General features: G+C 38.6%; 1 protein-coding gene across 2 annotated transcripts; it reads left to right on the top strand.

Moving 5' to 3' along the window:
* The first annotated feature begins 2,518 nt into the window (after nucleotides 1–2,518).
* Nucleotides 2,519–7,775, top strand: LOC115738055 (lys-63-specific deubiquitinase BRCC36-like). 2 transcript variants are annotated; one of them, XM_030670541.2, is made up of 10 exons: nucleotides 2,519–2,770; nucleotides 4,584–4,712; nucleotides 5,310–5,397; nucleotides 5,642–5,727; nucleotides 5,852–6,070; nucleotides 6,217–6,404; nucleotides 6,622–6,780; nucleotides 6,877–6,957; nucleotides 7,052–7,106; nucleotides 7,354–7,775. In XM_030670541.2, the coding sequence occupies exons 1-10, from the start codon at nucleotides 2,660–2,662 to the stop codon at nucleotides 7,531–7,533; spliced, it is 1,296 nt and encodes a 431-aa protein (XP_030526401.1). In that variant the 5' UTR covers nucleotides 2,519–2,659; the 3' UTR covers nucleotides 7,534–7,775. The 2 variants fall into 2 exon arrangements, with proteins under 2 accessions (XP_030526401.1, XP_048140329.1); XM_048284372.1 differs by lacking the exon at nucleotides 2,519–2,770 and adding an exon at nucleotides 2,904–2,924.
* The last annotated feature ends 11,343 nt before the right edge of the window (nucleotides 7,776–19,118 follow it).

The raw sequence follows: 19,118 nt of genomic DNA, 5'->3' as shown, positions 1-19,118 counted from the left end.
TAGTTTCAACTCGAATCATGTGATATCGAAAACTCCCGTGAAAAGGAGTGGCAGATGCAGGTCTGAGAGCGGGGCTTAAAGTTGGAGTTAGTAGAATCACGTGATGTGCAACGTGGATCAAGTTCATGGCCTTGACCGCGAGAAGAACCGCGGTTCCTAATATTACCAGTGTTTTCACCAGCAGCAAAGGCGGTATAATTTTCCGTGGAAGGAGAGCCATAGATCGTATCATTACCTTGTGACCGCAGTGATAATAGATTCGTACTCTTGGCGGAAGACCATCCAATGCATAGGTAACCGCTTTTGTCGGCCTAATAGCAGAATTAATGGCAGCCAATGAATCCTCAATAGATTTCAAATTATGAACATATGAATTCATAGGCTGATTACCCCTCTTTGAGAGATCGTAGCTGCAGTTTGAGTTGCAGCTCTTTTAGCTGAGGACTCGTCAAGGAATCGCCTTTCGAGTGATTCCAACATCATGAGAAGCAGGAAGCGGATCCACCTCTTGCAAAATGTCTTGTGTCAATGTTGCACCGATCCGAGAGGGTAGACTCTGATCTCTGCATGCCCTACGCGAAATATGGTTGCATTCAGAAGGAGCCGTCCATCGGTGTCGGAGATGAACTGTGGTGGATCGGAGACGAGAAGGAAGGGGCGGGAGCTATGAAACCATGGACAGCATCAATGGAAGTTGTGAGAGTTTGATGTCTCTGTTGTAGCTCCGATACCATGAAAATGTGAATGGTGTCATTCAGCTCAACAAATTAGATCCACTAGCTTGTCATTTGTTTGAAGCACTAGTAGTTATAGCCAGATTTTTAGAAAAGATTTACAACAACTACGGAAAATTATATCCAAATTGGAAAAATAACTAGTAAAAGACATTATAAGAGCAAATTGAGAACTTCTAATGCTTATAGCTTGAGCTCTTGAGGATGAAAAGAAGGAAAGTCAAGGTTGAAGAATTTCTCAAGTAACTTGACTATTTTCCTTCCTAATTCTTGTTTCGCTGAAAATTTCACAATAAATAAAAATACATTTCTTCGTATCGCTCTTTTGCAATGAAAATGTTTAATTTTCGTTTGTCCGGTGGTTTATCGAAGGTGAATTTTTTTTTTTCCTATTAAGAGGGGGAAGTCGTTTTCTCCCGGCCTCGAAAAAGTAGAGCGATTAGTTTTCCATCATTTGAATACCGAAAAATCGAAAAATAATTTTCCAAAGACAAGTTTTCCTTCGAATAAGCGGAAGGGCTCCCGTTCTTTGCTCTTTCCCCTCATTGTCTTCTCATCTTCTTTTATCGAACATCAAACACAATTCAAAATAAAAATCTCACCTTTATACCTTTTTGTTTTTTTTTGCCAAGCACGTTTGTACTGTTTCTTTTTTTTTTTTTTTTTTGGGTCAAGGAGACCTTTTGAGATGTTTTTTTTTTTTTCACTTTGGTCAAAACCTTTTGAGATGTTCAATTCCTCCAAGATCCCATCAAATCTCCAAACTAATTAGGAATCAATACCTGAAATATATCCAGAACAATCAAATACGAATGAATATTTTTTTTTTCATTATCGACAATAATCCACATTTAAATATTTTTCGCTCTTTCGTTTTCGTAAGTGATTCAAACAATCTATTCTTGAAAGATATTTTTCGAATTACTTTCAATAATTAAGTATGAAAATTTTAATTTTCGAGATCAAACACTTGAAAAGAGAGATGTAATGAATTTGTGAGAGCCCATGATAATTAAACTACACTCGCACGCATAGTAGTAGACTTAACCCGATCGGGACTAAAAAAAAGAAGAATTATGCAAAAAATTCTATACTTTGGTCAATTCGATCATAAACATTTCAATTTTTTCAATTGAATCCTAAAAACCTTTCGGTACTTTGCTAATTGAATCTATCCCTCCAATTTTAATAGAAAATTGCTCACTTGGATACCGATGATGCAATGTAGGACGGTCGATGTAGATGTGGATAATATATTTCTATAATGTTAAAAATATTTTTAATTTTTAGATATATTTTTTTTCTATCAAGTCCGGTGAGGGATCATTGGGTGAGGACTCTCAATCGGTTGGCAAAAAAAAAAAAAAAAACACAGAACTTACATATATATATATGTATATACGCACACAACGTTGAATGTATCACACAGGATGTCCGACTTCCTTATCAACGATTGCTAGTTAAAATTGATTAGATTGACTTAATTGAAAAAGTGTCAAAAGATTTAAAATTTAATTGACAAAATCGAAAGTTTATTGATTGAATTGGCCGCAATAAATTCAAGCCAGCAGCGCTTGATAAGTGCTTCCCAAATCTGTTTCAATACTAAAAATTAATTTTCGAGATCAAATACTTGAGAGAGAGAGAGAGAGAGAGAGAGAGAGAGAGATGTAAAGCATTTGCGAGAGCCCATGATAATTAAACTACACCCGCACGCAGAGTAGTAGAATTGACCGGACCCGACCCGACCCGAGCTTTAGAAAAAAAAAAAAAAAAAAGAGCCTGCTTTGCTTCTGTAGCTCCGAAACCTCGAGCAAGATTTCTCCTTTTTGGCCTTTTTTTTTTCCTCTTTAATCTTCTCTCTGCCAGTGCCAGTAGCTAGTTTTTCTCGGGCTTTCACAGACAGAAGGGGAGAGGGCGAAAGTATGTCTCTAACGAGCGTGAAAATGTCGGAGGAGGTTTGGTTGACATGCCTCACTCACGCATTGTCCACGGAGACCGAAGAGATCATGGGCCTCCTCCTCGGCGATGTCGAGGTGACTTTCGTGATTCAAGCACTGTTTCTTCGAGCTTCTTACATTTTGCTGTGTCTCCCCTTTCTTCTCTCCCTCTTTTCCCCATGATCCGATTCGGGTAGCAGAATTGAATTGACGACGCGGTGCTGATTTCTGGGTGATGATAAACGAAGTGGGAAATAGGATTCGAAGCGAGTTTCTTCTTTAAAAAAATTGACATTTTTGACTGTCCCTGAAGCTCCACTTCAGACGAGCCGTGATCGTAGTGAGTCCTATTACCGATTACTCGCGCCAATCGCGCCTCAAGTGTTGAATCGAATAGCATTGTTCCTGTTTTTTTGTTTAATTTTTTGTTTGGTTGTTTGGGTGTCATCTCAGAGGAGTTTGGTTTGCGGCGGTTTGGCTACCTTGTTTGAGCTAGGTTGATAAAGTTCGGATTTTGGGTTGTATCTTTTGTTATTCCCTGGCTGTTGATGAAAATTTTGGTGCTCCGTTTCGAGTAACTCTGTCTATCGATGCAGGGCAATCAGCGTTTATCTGCTAAAACATTTTTTTCTCCCCCATTTTCGCCCTGTGGTTGAGTTTCTACTTTGGAAGAATCGCTAGGTTGCAAGATTATATGTCAGTTAGTGTGCTTACTTCAATGTTAGTTCATATTTGGATGACCCAGAAAACTGACAAAGTAGGCCATATTCTGCTTCAACCACCATATTTTGCTTTCAATCTAATTTTCATCTAGAATATTGTGGCTTTCTTTTCTTTATTGGTAGTAGTGTGGGATTACATGCTTGGTGGAGGCTGGAGTTAAGGTGTTCATATTTAAACTTGTGCGTGATGTATGCAGTAGATGTTTTCATAGTGTCAAGAATATCTCTGTTTAGAAGTAGTTAATGAGACCTTGCGTGTCATTCTGAGAAGTGCTTGGCATCAAAGTGCATGAGGGACAATTCACCAACTCTTTGGCCATGGGAAATGCTATTGAATAGTATGTCGCGGAATTGGCGTCGGTTAAATCATGAGAATATTGAATTTGATAATTTGACCTCTTACAGGAAGCAGACCTGTGCAAACTAGTTCCTTTTCGAACTTGGGATGCATTTTGATAATGATACTCATATTACTCTGTACAAGAGAAAAAGATTGAAGATATAATAACAGATGACTCATATCGTAGCACCAGAACATTGTCCTTTAGCTTTTGTAGTTCTCCGGTGGATTAGTATGTAGACAATACGCAAAGTCAGCACTTAGTGGGGTCTAAATATCAGATTGATTTGTTCATTTCTGGAGCCTGGATGGTTAGAAGGGGACTTTGTAGCTCGAAGGTGTTGTCTATACTTTTTTGACTCATTGTTTAGCCTCCCCTATTCCTTGTTTCTTTGGTTGGTTTCTGTGGTCAAATTGACATTCGGTCAACCTGGAATAACGATTGATAATTCTCTGTTATTTGGAGATCCTCATTGTTTCAACTTTTGGCCCCTCTGTTTGAATGTCACAACATGTGGTCAGCCTTGCTCAGCTAATTGTAGTTAAGTGATGTCTCTTATGTAGGTCGCCTTGCCATGGATTCGTTGGGGGATGGATGGGTTCTTGATTTCGTGCATTTTTTTTTTTTTTTTTTTCAGAACTCATAAAGCAGCTGTTACTGAGTGTTGCGCTACAATTAAGATATATCTGGGAGATCTGGTCATTTGTCTCCTTGCTTTGGTGAAAGAATGAACCATATTTAGCTGATCTACAGCTTAGAACGAAATTCCACGTGCATTCTTCTTACCTTTCCATATTCTTGTGGTTTTTTAGAAATTTTTATGACAGTTTGTTTCTTATGTTGCAGCGCTCAAAAAACGGGACTAGTAGCACTGCACTAATTTGGGGTGCATCTCCTCAAAAACGATCTGATCGGCAAAAAGATCGTGTTGAGACAAATCCCGAACAGTTGGCTGCCGCATCAGCATTGGCTGAAATATCCTTTCTGATTCCTTACTCGCTCATCAACCCCTTTAAAGCCTTCATCTCATGAGCTCAACATTAATTTGCATATAGAGATTTCATATTCTGTAATGAACAAGAATTGCTTGAGTTTCTTCATCGGTCTTCTTGTTTAAGGAGGTCATAAGTTGTATCATCATTTTTTTTGTTGCTTTTGGCAACATTTTTGTGACTTCTATGGCTAGATTGTAAGAGGATTTGAGAAGGTATATGTTTCTGACGGTTGAATTTGTTGATTAGATTCCATCTAGGGGAGCTTTTGCTTTCAACTTACTAAACATCTCATTACCCTATATAAATTACATAAACTGAAGAACGGGATATATGCAAGTCTACCAAAGGAGAAAGTCTAATATGGCAAACTTTTGATAAACACAGTTTGCTTTTGACATGTGCCTGGCTGGATCTACTGTAGTTGATTCTGAGTAAAAGGACTAAAAACTGTTTCTTGCCCATTATGCCTATGGTACATGACAATATACTAATGTAATTATTGCTCTCTATGGCACATCGCTAGCTGTTTGTTCGAATCTTGCCAATGATGTTCTTGGTTAACTAGACTAGATAGCACGAGATGACCATGTCAACAGGAAGAACAACAAGAGTAATTGGATGGTACCATTCGCACCCTCATATAACAGTTCTCCCGTCCCATGTTGGTAAGCATTGCGAATCGCTACTTTTTGCGGAGTAAATTAATAATCAAATGCACATCAAGGAGATATTATTTCTATGATGACGAACCATTGACACCTCTCTTTATTGCTGCACCAGGGCCTCACCACTATATTGTTTCACTAGCTTAGGATTTACTTTACTTGATTCCGGGATTGATTTCGTTCAAACTTGATAGCGTTTTCTGACTCTTTTCTAAAGATGGTTTTTGAGCGCTACTTTCTGCAGATGTGCGGACACAGGCAATGTATCAACTCCTAGATTCTGGATTCATTGGGTTGATATTTTCCTGCTTTAGCGAGGATATTAACAAGGTATGTGGACTCTTTAAGGCCCCCTCGACATGTTTTGCATCTTTCAGATTGGTTAAGCATTTCATTTGATAAATAGGTCGTGGATAATTTGAAGCAATTTGAGTGCGGTGTTATGGGTTTTCAGGTTGGGAGAATTCAAGTCATAGCTTTCCAATCTTCAGATGGGAAGCAAAGCCAGATATCAAGACCTATCCCTCTATCTCCGGTTAATAGAAGTTCAGTCATAGACTTGGAATCATCTTTGAGTTCCTCAGAGAATTTGTCGGCACGATCTAACTCTGGGAGGTTGGAGAACCCCGAAGAGGACACTGGCGATTCCAGAATCTCTGCTGGAGCTAATAAGGTGGGTATTTAATTTATAGCCAACAGGATTGGAGTCAAAGAACTGAAAGGCAGTCACCTCACTAGGTTGTGATCTATCAATTATTCGATCTAATGGTAGTTTATGGTAACATGGCTTGATGCATGAAATTCCGTATGCACCTCTAGGGGCGGGGAAGGTCATCAGATTTGGGGGGTTTCTTTGCTAACGCTGATACCAATTATCTCGGAAGAGCGATAAGTGTTGAAAATTATGGCAATGGAAATCCAAGCAGCAGCGCCATAATCCCTATAGATCCCATGGATATGACAGAAAGCATGCAGGAAGCTATGCATAGGTCAAACTTGGACATGAGGTATACATGAGTATGTACTCATCACTTAATTATCCTTTTTCATTTGTAATTTATCTTTTTCTTCATGCATTCTTTACAATTTTTGGGCCATTTCTTCTGCGTTCCAATTCCACCTGTCTTGGGCATGCTCACCAATCGATCATTGTACGTTGTTTCTCCAGTAGGCTGTCATGACCTCTCAATCTTAAATTTTAGTATTTGCATTGTTGGCTGGCAGTGGCGCTGAGTATGTGAGGAAAGAAGTACCCCTCTATGTGTTACCCAGCTCCTCTCTCCTTAATCTTGTTTCACCTCTAACTTCATTTACGGACCTGCAACGTGTCATATTTGAAGAGGAAAGGGCAGCATATTTTGAAGCCATGAGACAAAATGTGAGGTGGGACTTGAGTACCGCCACTTTCAAGCATTGTGTTTCGGTTACTGTTCTCCTTGCAGCATGTATTTTGACTTTCTGCGCATTTTTTCCATCTAGGGATGGGAAAGCACATCCGCTTACTTTTATTCATCACACCTCAACGTATCAGGCTTCCATGTGCAAGTTAATTGAATACTGGTCAGAATCTATTACCTTTGCTGCTCATTGATTTTCTGTGTCAGTGTTGATTTGTACTGAATGCACTTCTCTTTTTCTTTGGTTCTTTTTGCAGTTTAAGCCCTGCCATTAGAGTACTTCAGGATCGTTTGAGAGAGAACGAGATTCGGGTAAATAACTAGCCCAAAGCCAGTCGTTATGAAACAGCGAGGATCAGTCAATAGTCTTTCTGAAGAACCTCGAGTCTGCTCAAGAATATTATTTGTTGTCTTTTTTCAATATTCACAGTTGAAAGCGAACTCTTTGAAGTCAATTTTCAATTGCTTGCTATTGAGTGATTCTTTGTCGAACCCTCATTACACCAATTATGCTCCAAAAATGTCATCTAATGTCTTTAGAGACTTGCCTTTGAAACAGATGCTGAAGCTGGCGGATGAAGCAAAGAGTTTGGAGATGGAGACTCAGAGAGGGAGTGATTTGAGTTCAGGTCACCGGGCAAGTGTATATAGTCCGAGAAGCGGGCCTAGTGCACCGGAGTCTAGCAATATGAGGAGCATCGGTAGTCCCGGCAGTCGAAGCAAGAAATGGCCCCAGTGAACTGCGACGCTAGCCTATATCTTTAGTACGTGCATACTGCTAGTGTTGCATCCGGGTGATATATTGGCTTGCCCCGATTTGGTTTTCGCAATCTTTTGAACCGTCCGTGGGAAGTGTAAGATGCGAGGTTTGTTCGCGGGTCCTTGTTCTTTGGCTGTAAATCATTTGGTCCATTTTGGTCGGCCATCATACAAACATGTGCGAAAAACGCGGAGTTTCCGCAGCCACATTTTAATTGTCTATCCGGCATCATTACTACATGCTAAACATGCAGATATTCCATGCCGGGCCGGCTGCAGATGAAGTATCTCTTGTAATCCTCATCATGAAAAGAAGCCTATGGCCAGTGACATGAAACCTTGAGCTGCGTGATGAATCTGTCGTTTGAGCTTGTGGTACATCCACGCAATTCACCAATTCACGAAGCTGTGTGACTAGTTGAAGTCCCGTGTTAATATTGCATGCCGACATGCTCGGTGTTTCATGATGTTCATCCATACTATGCACGGTGTCAGCTGTCTGGAAAGCCATTGGACGAATCGGATACGAATGGCGAGTCTCGATGTTGACCGTACTGTTCAGTGTGTTTTGCGGTTTTTCTGCCCCGTGAATAGTATTCTTGATCGTATAGACGGTTTTGTCTGGTCGCCAAAAACGGAGACACAGTCCCTCTCGTCACAACCAAAGCAGTAGATCCTTCGCTTTTGTCTTGATTTGCGAAAGAGAACTCGTGCCTTATCTGTATGGTGCTTCAAATGATAAGTAACTAAATCCAATCTTTTGATCAGTCAAAGAGATTTTTTTCGACCACCGGAACAATCATAAGCTAATACACGCAATTTCTTGTTTTTCCAACTTGTGCAATCAAATCAGTCGATCGACTGCTCGAGTTACTCATCATATTAATGAATGTCGTGGCATTGTCAGTATGGCGGAATTGACACATAGGAAATTTTAACACGCCGCATAAAACATCTAACGGTGACATCCACCGGTGTATATCCAGTACATGATGAGGGAGGAGAAGAACACGAAAGAGAACGCGATACGGAATACTAGGATTGGCGGAGCTGCCCACCACCTGGTGCTGGCGGTGGCTATCTCCACCAAGTAGGCATCGTGGTCCATACCGAGCTCGAGCAGCCTCCGGCGGTTCTCCCTCAGCTCCGCCCTGACGAGCTCCATCTCTGCAGAGTCCCTCAGCATGACCCGCAGCTTGTCGTAGAGGAAAAAGCCGGTGATGGGGAAGATGACGAGGGACACCGAGATGAGCATCCGTGCGAGGTCGCAGGTCATGGACGATTCCCTAGACATGCTCAGCATGGAGCCCATGCAGAAGCCATGCAGCAACAAACCCTGGCAACAGCGGACCATGACGCCGTCGACGCTGTGGCCGAGCTCCTTCATTCTCTGTCCGAGGCGGCCGGCGCTTTCCCGGAGGGCTTTCTGCTCCATCGCCGTAGAGCTTCTGTGCAGAACCTGAGATAGAGAAGGAAACGTTGAAGAAGTGCGACGGTGACAGGGTTTTATTATGAGGGAGAAGCAGACTCTAAACATCCAACGGTCGGTGCTTCCTGCGCAGCTCTTCATCTAACGGCTCCAGATCAACCATTCAGTTTGGGCAGATCGGATTGTGGGAAACTTTGTTGCAGACGATCAAGGGGGATCCGGCGGTTGCTGTTTTCCCAATTTTGTAGCTTCGGATAGCTATGAACAGTTGGGATTTCTCGAATGTGGAGAAAGAGAAAGCAGCACGAGGAAGCAGATAATTCTAGAGCAAACAACATGCTGTAAAATAGATAATCACAAGTAGCTAATGATTATCACTAGCAAAATTAAAAAGAGATTGTTCATGTCATTAAAAAGATCTATTGGATTTCAAAAATGAAAAAACAAAAAACATTTAACATTTTGGCTTTGAAGTTAATAACGAAATTATTGTGTATTTAAATAGCTTATCATCGTTTTTCACTCAAATAAAGTCACGCTCGAAACACTCTCCAGTGACCTAAAATCAGGACCGGTGATGGAATGATATCGATTATGCATCTAAACAGACGGAATTAAGAAAAGATAAAAAAAAAAATTACATGTTCTAATTGATATGGGTCATAATGTTGTTCACTATTAATAAGTGTACTATCAGGTTAGAAGATACAAACATATTCTAAACAAGTGTACTAAAAACATGATTTAACTTCCACGTTCTACATCACGTGTTAACAAAATTACAATCAACCAAATTTTTTATTAGGTTTGCATCAATCTAATTACCTAGCTTTTGGCTATTACTGCAATTCCATATACACATTCTTATAACCACGAAACTATCAAAGCACGACTCTATCGGCTGCATCCCTAAATAGTCGAGTAGGGATGATCGGTTAATTGAGAACTGGACCGGGCATAGTCGATTCCCTGTCTATGGAATCAGGAACCGAACCTGAAACTGGCGGTGTTATTTTTATCTTAGAGTTTTTGCTACAAAAACATAAAAAAAAGGCATGAAACAGACTCACAAGGAACCGGGAACATATTGCTCAGTCAATACTTTGTCTTTAATTTTTTTTAATGGTTTTTGCTAAACAAACACAGGCACATTGGGACGGTTTCTCCTGTTCGGTCCAGTTAAGTTCAGTTGGTACAGTTCCTTCCTAGGAATCGGGAGTCAGATCGGTTAATCTCGGTCCCAAAACTTGAAATCGGGAACCAATAAGAATCAATTGGTTTAGTCCGATTCCCGAATTGGACTGGGATCGATGCACACCGCTATTGTTGGTCGCTAGCAGTCAGCGACGGGATCCTCTGGACCATGTCGCCGATGGGGCCGCTCTCGAGACTTCTCCATTCACCTGATGAGGCTTTTGATGCTAGCGAGCACAGCTTCGTGGGGGTCTCCGTTTTCGGTTAACACTTCGTTGGGTTCGAGAGAACGGAAAGCGAGAGCTGAGAATGAGAGAGGCGTCAAGGAACAACCGTAGCGATACTACTAGAAGGAAGGAGGGAAGATTGAGCAGCCGGAAAAGCCCAGATTGGCCTGTGAGAATTGAAAAACAATCTGTGAATATAAAGTTTCCAATGTTTATACATTTATATTATCTAAAACAACTGAAATTACCAACAGAAATCCCTATATAAACAAAACCCTTATTCAGAATCTGCATATTTCTTTTATATATTGCTTCCAAAACCAGGTTTATGATGTTTACTGTTCTTTTTTTTTCGGCCACTTGTTATATGTAGTATTATGATTTACTAGGGAAAATTGTCAAAAAAGTACTAAATCTTTCACACTTTTGCCAATTCACTCCTAAACATTTTGAGTTTGTCAATGTAGTCCTAAACTTTTTCGTTTTTCAATTTAGTCCTAAACTTTTTCGTTTTTTGCTAATTCAATTATATTCGCTAGAAATCGCTGACGTTGACACCGACCTACCTATGTCGCACCGCTCTTACTGAAGCGGATAATTTTTTTTTATTATTATTTTTAAAAAAATTGTATTATTTTTTTTCCTTTTTTTCTGATTCAAGGTTCAAGGCCAGCAGCCTCGCCGCATTCGGGTTGGCAAGGTTTGTCAACCCCCGGACGAGGGCCGCAAAGCCCTCGTAGCCTTGGGCAAGGCAGTCATTGGCCAGATTTGGCCACGGTGAGGGCCATGCGAGGTCTACGACCACTCACTCGCGGCTGCGAAGGCTTCGCAACCCTCGCCCGGGGTCTATTGGGGGTCCGGCCACCCTTGCCGGCCTTGAACCCCGAATAAGAAAAAAAAAAGGAAAAAATAAAAAGAATTCAATTTTTTTAAAAAATTTATTAAAATTTGTTCACGTTAGGGCGGACGACGTAGGATGGACGACGTCCACATCACCGATTTTCGGCCAATAGGACTGAATCGACAAAATGTGAAAGGTTTGAGACCAACTAACTTAAAAAGATTTAGGACTGAATTGATAAAAATACGAAAGGTTTAGAATTTTTTAATTATTTTCCTCGTTTTGTGAGATATGCCCTTCTTGCTCATGAAAATGAGCTTCAATTTTTTTTTACTTAGAGAATATCAATCTCGAAATGATTATTTTGACGGTCTTTTTGACCTATTATATATATTTATGTTTCCTAATTTGTGAAAGACGTGAAATATTTGATGTTATTGGAAATTGTGCATTCTTTCTCATGGAAAACATCAACAACGAAATTGAGAAATAAACAAATGGTGGGATATTTCCACTCTCGTTTCTCTTTTCAATCAATAGACCGAAATAACCTTCTCCCTCTTCAAGTTATTGTTTCATTTTTTGTCAACCTAACCAACATAATTGCCTTTATTTCTATTTTTCCTTTTAAATATCAAATTCACAATGTAAATGTCAAATTACACCTAATAAAATATCATTCTATAATGCATCATGTTATCACTTTTCCTAGAGAAGTTCTTTATTCTTAATTTATGATTTCATGCTTTTAATTAGAAAATATATATAAAATGTTAGAAATTTTTAGTTCTAACGGCTTATAAATACACAATCAACTGTTCATTTTTTATGAAATAGTTTGAGGGAAACCTTATTTCAAAGTTGAAATTTAAAATCCAATATAACTATCAAGCAGATTTTGATCTTGTGGGTAATTTCAAATAGACTTGTACATTTTTAAAGTTACAAATCGCTTATTTCTACTTGTTTTTTTTTAGCTTTTCATATTTTAATATGAATTGCAAGATGGGGTTGAAAATTTGTTTACACATTCTGCACTTTCAAACTCGCGTAAAATTTTTTTTAGAGGAAAGTTTTAAGCATATTTTAAATTTTTTATCCCTTGCTATGAGATTGAATTTACAATCGATATTAATTTCTTTCGTTATATCAAAAGTTGAACAGCATGAAATTTCATGTGTTTATCCATTGTTAATGCATATCTAAATACAAATATGTTTGGCATTTTATTATGCTTTTAACAAATTAATCTTTCCCATTTTGTGATCAATTTTCCTTTTACGTTTTTATCGGGATCGACTAAAAATAAAGGAAGATTTATGGATTAGCCTGATAAAAAAAGAAATATTTAATTGAAGAAAGTGGAGGATATTTTAGTAAGTTAACTAGCAAAAATGAGTATCTTAGCTAAAATGGGAGTAGAAATAACAAATCATATCTAATAACAAATTACAAGAAATAGGGTGCATTTGTTTCACGAAAAATGAGATATTTCAAAATATATTTTTTAAAAGATCGCTTATATCATTCACAAAAATAAATGAACGAAAAGTATTTTTATCTTCCATGAGAATATTTAGATAAAAATTTTAGAAAATAGCAAAAAAAAATTTATTGACTAATTATTTCAAGCGATATAAGCGATTATTTATAGGCAAATAATTATCAAATTATTATTTTTCGTGAAATAAATAGAGTCTATTCATTAAGCTTTTCTCGAAGTTGAAAAACAAGGAAAGACTGACATCAAAAAAGAAAATAAATAGCTCTCGGTATGTTATTTTCCCATGCCCAACTTTTTGGACGGAAGGACTTGATTCGATCATCTACGAGACTTAGTTTTTTTTTTTTTTTAGGGGGGGGGAGAGGAACGAGAGGCAGTTCACAAATTAACCTGCGGATTATCCATTTTTGTTTTTATTGTGCTGGACATTGGGCACGGTTTCGCAAAAGAATAATTTTCTCCTCAATTCACCCGAAAGGTAAGTCTGATCAAATGGGTGGGTCACCCACGGGGCCCGTCAAGCCCAACATGACCCGCCATTATTTACGGCTCAAGAGTGAGAGATTCAGGCAACTTGATTACCTTATTTGACCTGCCCGGAGACTACATAGAACAAGTAATATCCAAAATTGATTTTTATTTTATATCCAATAAAACGAAATTTCATTTTTATTTTTTTTTAAATTATTTATCTATTTCATTATTGTAAATGTATTTATTTGAATCATAAAAAAAAAAAATCAAGTTATTGGATATTTAAAACAAATCACGAAATTCAAAAGTATCGGTTATCCAATAAATACCTAAAATTCCTAATAATGAACCAAATTTGCTAACGCTTTTTGAGAAGCAGTCGTCGCACTAGGTGACTTGAACCAAAAACATATTCATAGATAAGAACGCATTGCAACTAATTCCCTAAAAATATAAATTTGTATCAAATTCAAACGAGTAACTAATCCCAACATGGAAGTATTAAAAGAGCATCAACGACCACATCCGCCGGTGTATATCCCGTACATGATACCGACGGACATGACCACAAAAAAAAACAGCAGTTGGTAAGCGAGCCTTGACGGAGGATCCAACCACGTCCCAGTGGCGGCGATCTTCGCCAAGCAGGCATCGTGGTCCATACCAAGCTCGAGCAGTCTCCGGTGGTTCTCGCTCAGCTCCTCCTTGACGTGCTCGATCTCAGCGGAGTACCTCCACAGGACCTGCAGGTTGTCGTAGAGGACAAAGCCGGCGATGGTGAAGATGGCCCGAGACACCGAGAGGGGCATCCACACGCGGTCGCAGGTCATGGACTGCCACCTAGAGACGCCCAGCATAAGGCCCTGGGCAAAGAACTGGAAGATCATGCCCCCGCAAGAGCGGATCATGACATCGTCGATGCTGCGGTCGAGCTCCTTCATTCTCCGTTCGAGGCGGCCGGTGCTTTCCCAGAGGGCTTCACGCTCCATCATCGTGGAGCGCTCTGTGCAGAACCTGAGATAGGGAAGTGAACAATGAAGAAGGGCGATGGTGACAGGGTTTTATGGGAGGAGAAGTTTGAACGGACGGTCTAGAATCATGGCAGATGATCAGGGGATTACGTGGCGGTTGCAGTTTCCCCGGTATTATGGCTTCGGGTTTCTATGGGATTCCTTGAATATGAAGAAAGAGAAAGCAGCAGATAACTCTTGAGCAGATAATCACAAGTAGATAAACATCATGACTAGAAAAATAATAAAGAGATTGTTAATGTCTTTAGAAATATCAATGAAGTTTAAAAAAAAAAAAATTCACTTACAATTTTTTTTTTCTTTGGTTGAAAAACACTGACAATGTTGGCCTTGAAGTTAATAATGAATTTCGACCAAAAGAAGAAGAAGAAGAAGAAGAAGTTAATAATGAAATCGTTGTGCATTCAAATAGAGCATCGTTCTTGTCACTCAAATCAAGTCGCTGTAAAAGCACTTTCCAGTGACCTAAAATTTAGACCGGCGAGGTAGAGATATCAATTATGCATAATAAACTGACGAAACAAATAAAAGATGAAAAAAAAAAAAATTCACATCTTCTAATTGATATGGGTCAAAATGTTGTTCATAATTAACAATTGTGTTCTCACATTAAAAGATCCAAACATATTCTAGACAAGCGTACTGGAAACACGATTTAATCCACGCATTGAACACCATGTGTTAACAAAATTACAATCAACAAATTTTTTTTTATTAGGTTTGCATCTATCTAATTAACTACCTTTTAGTTATTACTGCAATTCCATATACTCATTTGCATAACCACAAAACTATCAAAAGCACTACTCTATCGGTTGCATCCATAAATAATCGGGTAGGGGTGATCGGTCTATTGAGAACCGAAGCGGACATGGTCGATTCTCAATCTGTGGGATTGGGAACCGACCCTGGAACTAGCTGTGTTATTTATTTTTTTTTTTTTATGGTTTCTGCTATAAAAAACATAAAAAAAGGTATGAAACAAACTCACAAGAAACCGGAAACATACTGGTCAATCAATGCTTTGTCTTCAATTTTTTTTTTTTTAATGATTTCCGCTAAACAAACACGGATATATTGCGATGGTTCCGCCTGTTCTGTCCAATCAAGTTCGGTCGATACAGTTCCTTCCCAAAATCAGGAATTAGACCGGTTATGCCCGATCCCAAAATTTGAAATCGGGAACCACCAAGAATTGTTTGGTTTAGTCCTATTCCCGGATTGGACCGAGACCGATGCACACCGCTATTGTCGGTCTCCGGCGGTCGGTGCCCTTGGTCGCTAATGCCGCCTCTGGTTGCCAACTCCACCATCATGGATTGCCGTAGTTGCAATAATTGTTCGTTCACTGCTTTTCGTCATTGACGAGAAGTGCTCTTTAAAAAGGTCATTATATTTTGTCATCCGTACAAAGGAAAAAGAGTCTTATTTTAAAGGATGTTATTACTCGAAATGGGAATTCATTTGAGGATTCGTTATTCAGGACCAAACTGAATAAGTACTGAACCGATCAAATTGAAATGTTTATGATTGAATTAGCACAAATGTAATACGTTTATGATTTTTTTTTTATAATTTTCCCTATAATCAAGTTTAAAGGGTTTTGGCCAGCAAAATTTAAGAGTTAAAATTGTAAAACGTGATTTGATTTCTTTAACTTTGTAACACTCCGGCTTTGGATGGCAATTTAGCGCTAAATTTCATAAAACTGAAAATAAAGATTTGTACCGGACAATGGGAAGTCCCGAGAAGAAAGATGGGCCGGAGATAAAGTCATATAGTTTTCTTGAAAACCGAGATGGTTGATATGATAAGTGTTAAGAAACAAAACCAAACTGAACTTGTGATTATGAAAATTAATACAGGAAGACAGAGAGACACCGCCGGCAAAAACATCGAAGCTATAAATACACGCTAAGATGTAGTGCAAATACACAGAAGAGGAGTGAGCAGTCCGCGGCGGGGCGCGGACACGGACAGACATGCTTAAGCGAAAACCCCACCCAGCGACAGGATCCTCCGGACCATGTCGCCGATGGGGCCGCTCTCGAGATTTCTCCATTCCCCCGGTGAGGATCTTGAAGCTAGCAAGCAAAGCTTCGCGGGGGGGTCTCCATTTTTCGGTTAACACTTCGTTTGGTTCGAGAGAACGGAAACGAGAGCGGTGTTAGGGAACAACCGTAGCGATACTACTAGAACTAGAAGGAAGGAGGGAAGATTGAGAAGCCGGGAAAGCCCAAATTGGCCTGTCAGAATTGATAAAACGATTTGTGAATATAAAGTTCCCAATGTTTATACATTTATATTTTCTAAAATAATTTAGTAAAGTCGTAAAACACAAAACTGAAATTACCAATAGAAATCCCGATATAAACAAAACCCTTATTTAGAATCTCCATATTTCTCTCATATATAGCTTCAAAAACCAGGCTTATGATGTTTACTTTCGTTTTGTCACTTGTTATATGTAGTGTTATCATTTAGTGAGATATGGCCTTGTCTTTTTGGTGTTCCACAACGACTATAGGTTTCAAAAACAAACAATGAACAAGCCATTATGTAAGCTTTGATATTTTTTGACTTAGAGAATATCGAAATGATTAATTTCACGGTCTTTTCGACCTATTTTGTTTTTTTTTTATTTCTTAATTTGTGAAAGATGTGAAATATTTGATATTATTTAATTGCTTGCTATTGAATTATTCGATGTTGACCTCTTGTTACATGTGACAAATTTATTCTAAATTTTTCATAGATATACCAATCTGAAATTTTTCGTGATATTAACCGTTTAGCATTTACTAAACTTATGATGGCTTTTCCGTACGTCAAAAGAAACAAACGATCGAAGATATGGCATCTAGCTGATGGAATCATGAAAATGTCCCATGGCATAGACTTCCAAAGAACCAGGAACATACTGCTCGGCTAATACTTTGTCTTCGATTCTTTTTTATGGTTTCGGCTAATATATAGATATATTTTGGGGGTGTTTATGCCGATTCATAGTTGAAAGGGAAGTCTTTGAAGTGAATTTTCAATTGCTTGCGATTGAATGATTCGATGTCGACCTCTCGTTACATGTGACAAATTTACCCATATCCATTATCCGTGGCAAAAAATCACCGAGGTAAACATCGAAAGTCCTACTTGGCATAACCGCCTCAGGTGTGAACATTTTTTTTCATAATATTTTTTTTTGAGTTTCTTAATATTTTTTTTTGGTAAGGTATTTCTTAATATTTTTTTATCTTTTTTATCTTTAGTTTTTTTTTACTAAGAGCCAGGATGCTCTCACAAGTCACTGGGTGTGGGCTTACGGGCCATCATTGTTGTCGATGAGGGTTTGAGCGAGGGTCGCGACGCTCTCATTCGGTGCCGGTGAGGGTCAGCTGGCAACTCTTGCCGGCCCTCATTCCAAACCAAAAAAGAGTAAAGGAAAAAGAAAAACCAAAAAAAGAATCATTATAAAATTCAAAAAGCTATAGAAAATGTCAACGTCACCTGCGGTTTTTCCATGTAAAATCGCCGATGTCCACATCGGTGATTTTCTATCTAAATGGGTCAAATTTAATTAATTGATAAAATATGAAAATATTTAGAACCAAATCGACATATGTGTAATAGGCTCAAGACTTTGTTAGTAATTGTCCCCAAATTCCTCTATTTCCATGCCCAAGTTCAAACAGGCATGGTATGAAACAAGACCCGCCCAGCTTCGTTTTGACCCCGAAGTTGCAAAAAGAAACCTCTTTGACAATTACTTGTGAGATTCCGACCGGGCGTATGATGACAAACAGTTTGACTTTGTTAGAGAAACCTCGTAGATTTCCTGTACCTATACGTCGGCCTATTAGTCAGAAACCAGAATGTTGGAACAAGTGTGAATCCTAATTCTTTCTTTGATTTTATAATAAGCTCAAATAGACAGACTGGTTTACAAATGTAGGGTCGAAAATGACACATTTACTTAGTTTTTTAAGGGGTCGGTTGAAGAGCGTTCTCCACAACGGTATCTCTTGAACAATAAATAATAAATGAAAATTCACAACTATCTCCAAAGTTGGACTATCTTTTGAATGTAGGGGCATACCGGCCAAAAAAAGGAAAAAAAACACAGAGGAAGGGAAGAATTAGAGCTTTAGTTACCAATCATAAAGTTTAGAGCATGAAGGTGAGATGTAAGGGGACCTTAGGGTTTCAGTTACCGAAAAAAAGTTCGTTGGCAAATCGCTAAAAGGTTTAGGACTAAATTGACAAAATCGAAAAATTTAATGCTGAATTGACAATCGTACGATAGGTTGAGTACTTTTTCAGTAGTTTTTACGAGATTTAAGGCTTGCAATACATGATACTTTTTAAGTCGGGTGGTGTTCCGATTTTTAAGCAATGATAACGTGTATTTCATTACGCGCAAACGAGCACTATAAATAGCATAAATTCGTAGGAATATTCTCCCAAAATGAAAAAGCCAAAAAAAAAAAAACCAAAAAGAAAAGTCATTTTCTGATACGAAGCTGACCAGGCACCCGACAAAAACAAAAGCACCGGATCCGTACAAGACCCTGAGGATTCAACCCGGCGCTTCTTCTTCTGAATCCAAGGTCAAGAAGGACTTCAGGCATCTCGTTCTACAGGTTTGATTTTCTCGTACCCTTCATTCTCGTTTCCGCATTTTTGGAATCTTTTTAAGGATAAATCTGGCTTAAAGTTTGGAACTTTACGAGGTTTGATTGATGTTCGGATAAACAAGAACATCAAGATGCCAATTAAATTTATTCTCTTAAAAAATAAACAAAAAAATCAAGTTATTAAATATTTAAAACAAATCTCGAAATTCAAAATTCCTAATAATAAATCAAATT

Source organism: Rhodamnia argentea, chromosome 8 (genome assembly GCF_020921035.1).
Source record: "Rhodamnia argentea isolate NSW1041297 chromosome 8, ASM2092103v1, whole genome shotgun sequence".
NCBI classification, from domain to species: Eukaryota; Viridiplantae; Streptophyta; class Magnoliopsida; order Myrtales; family Myrtaceae; genus Rhodamnia; species Rhodamnia argentea.
Note: the sequence above shows the minus strand (reverse complement) of the source record. Positions and strands in the feature narration are given on the sequence as shown.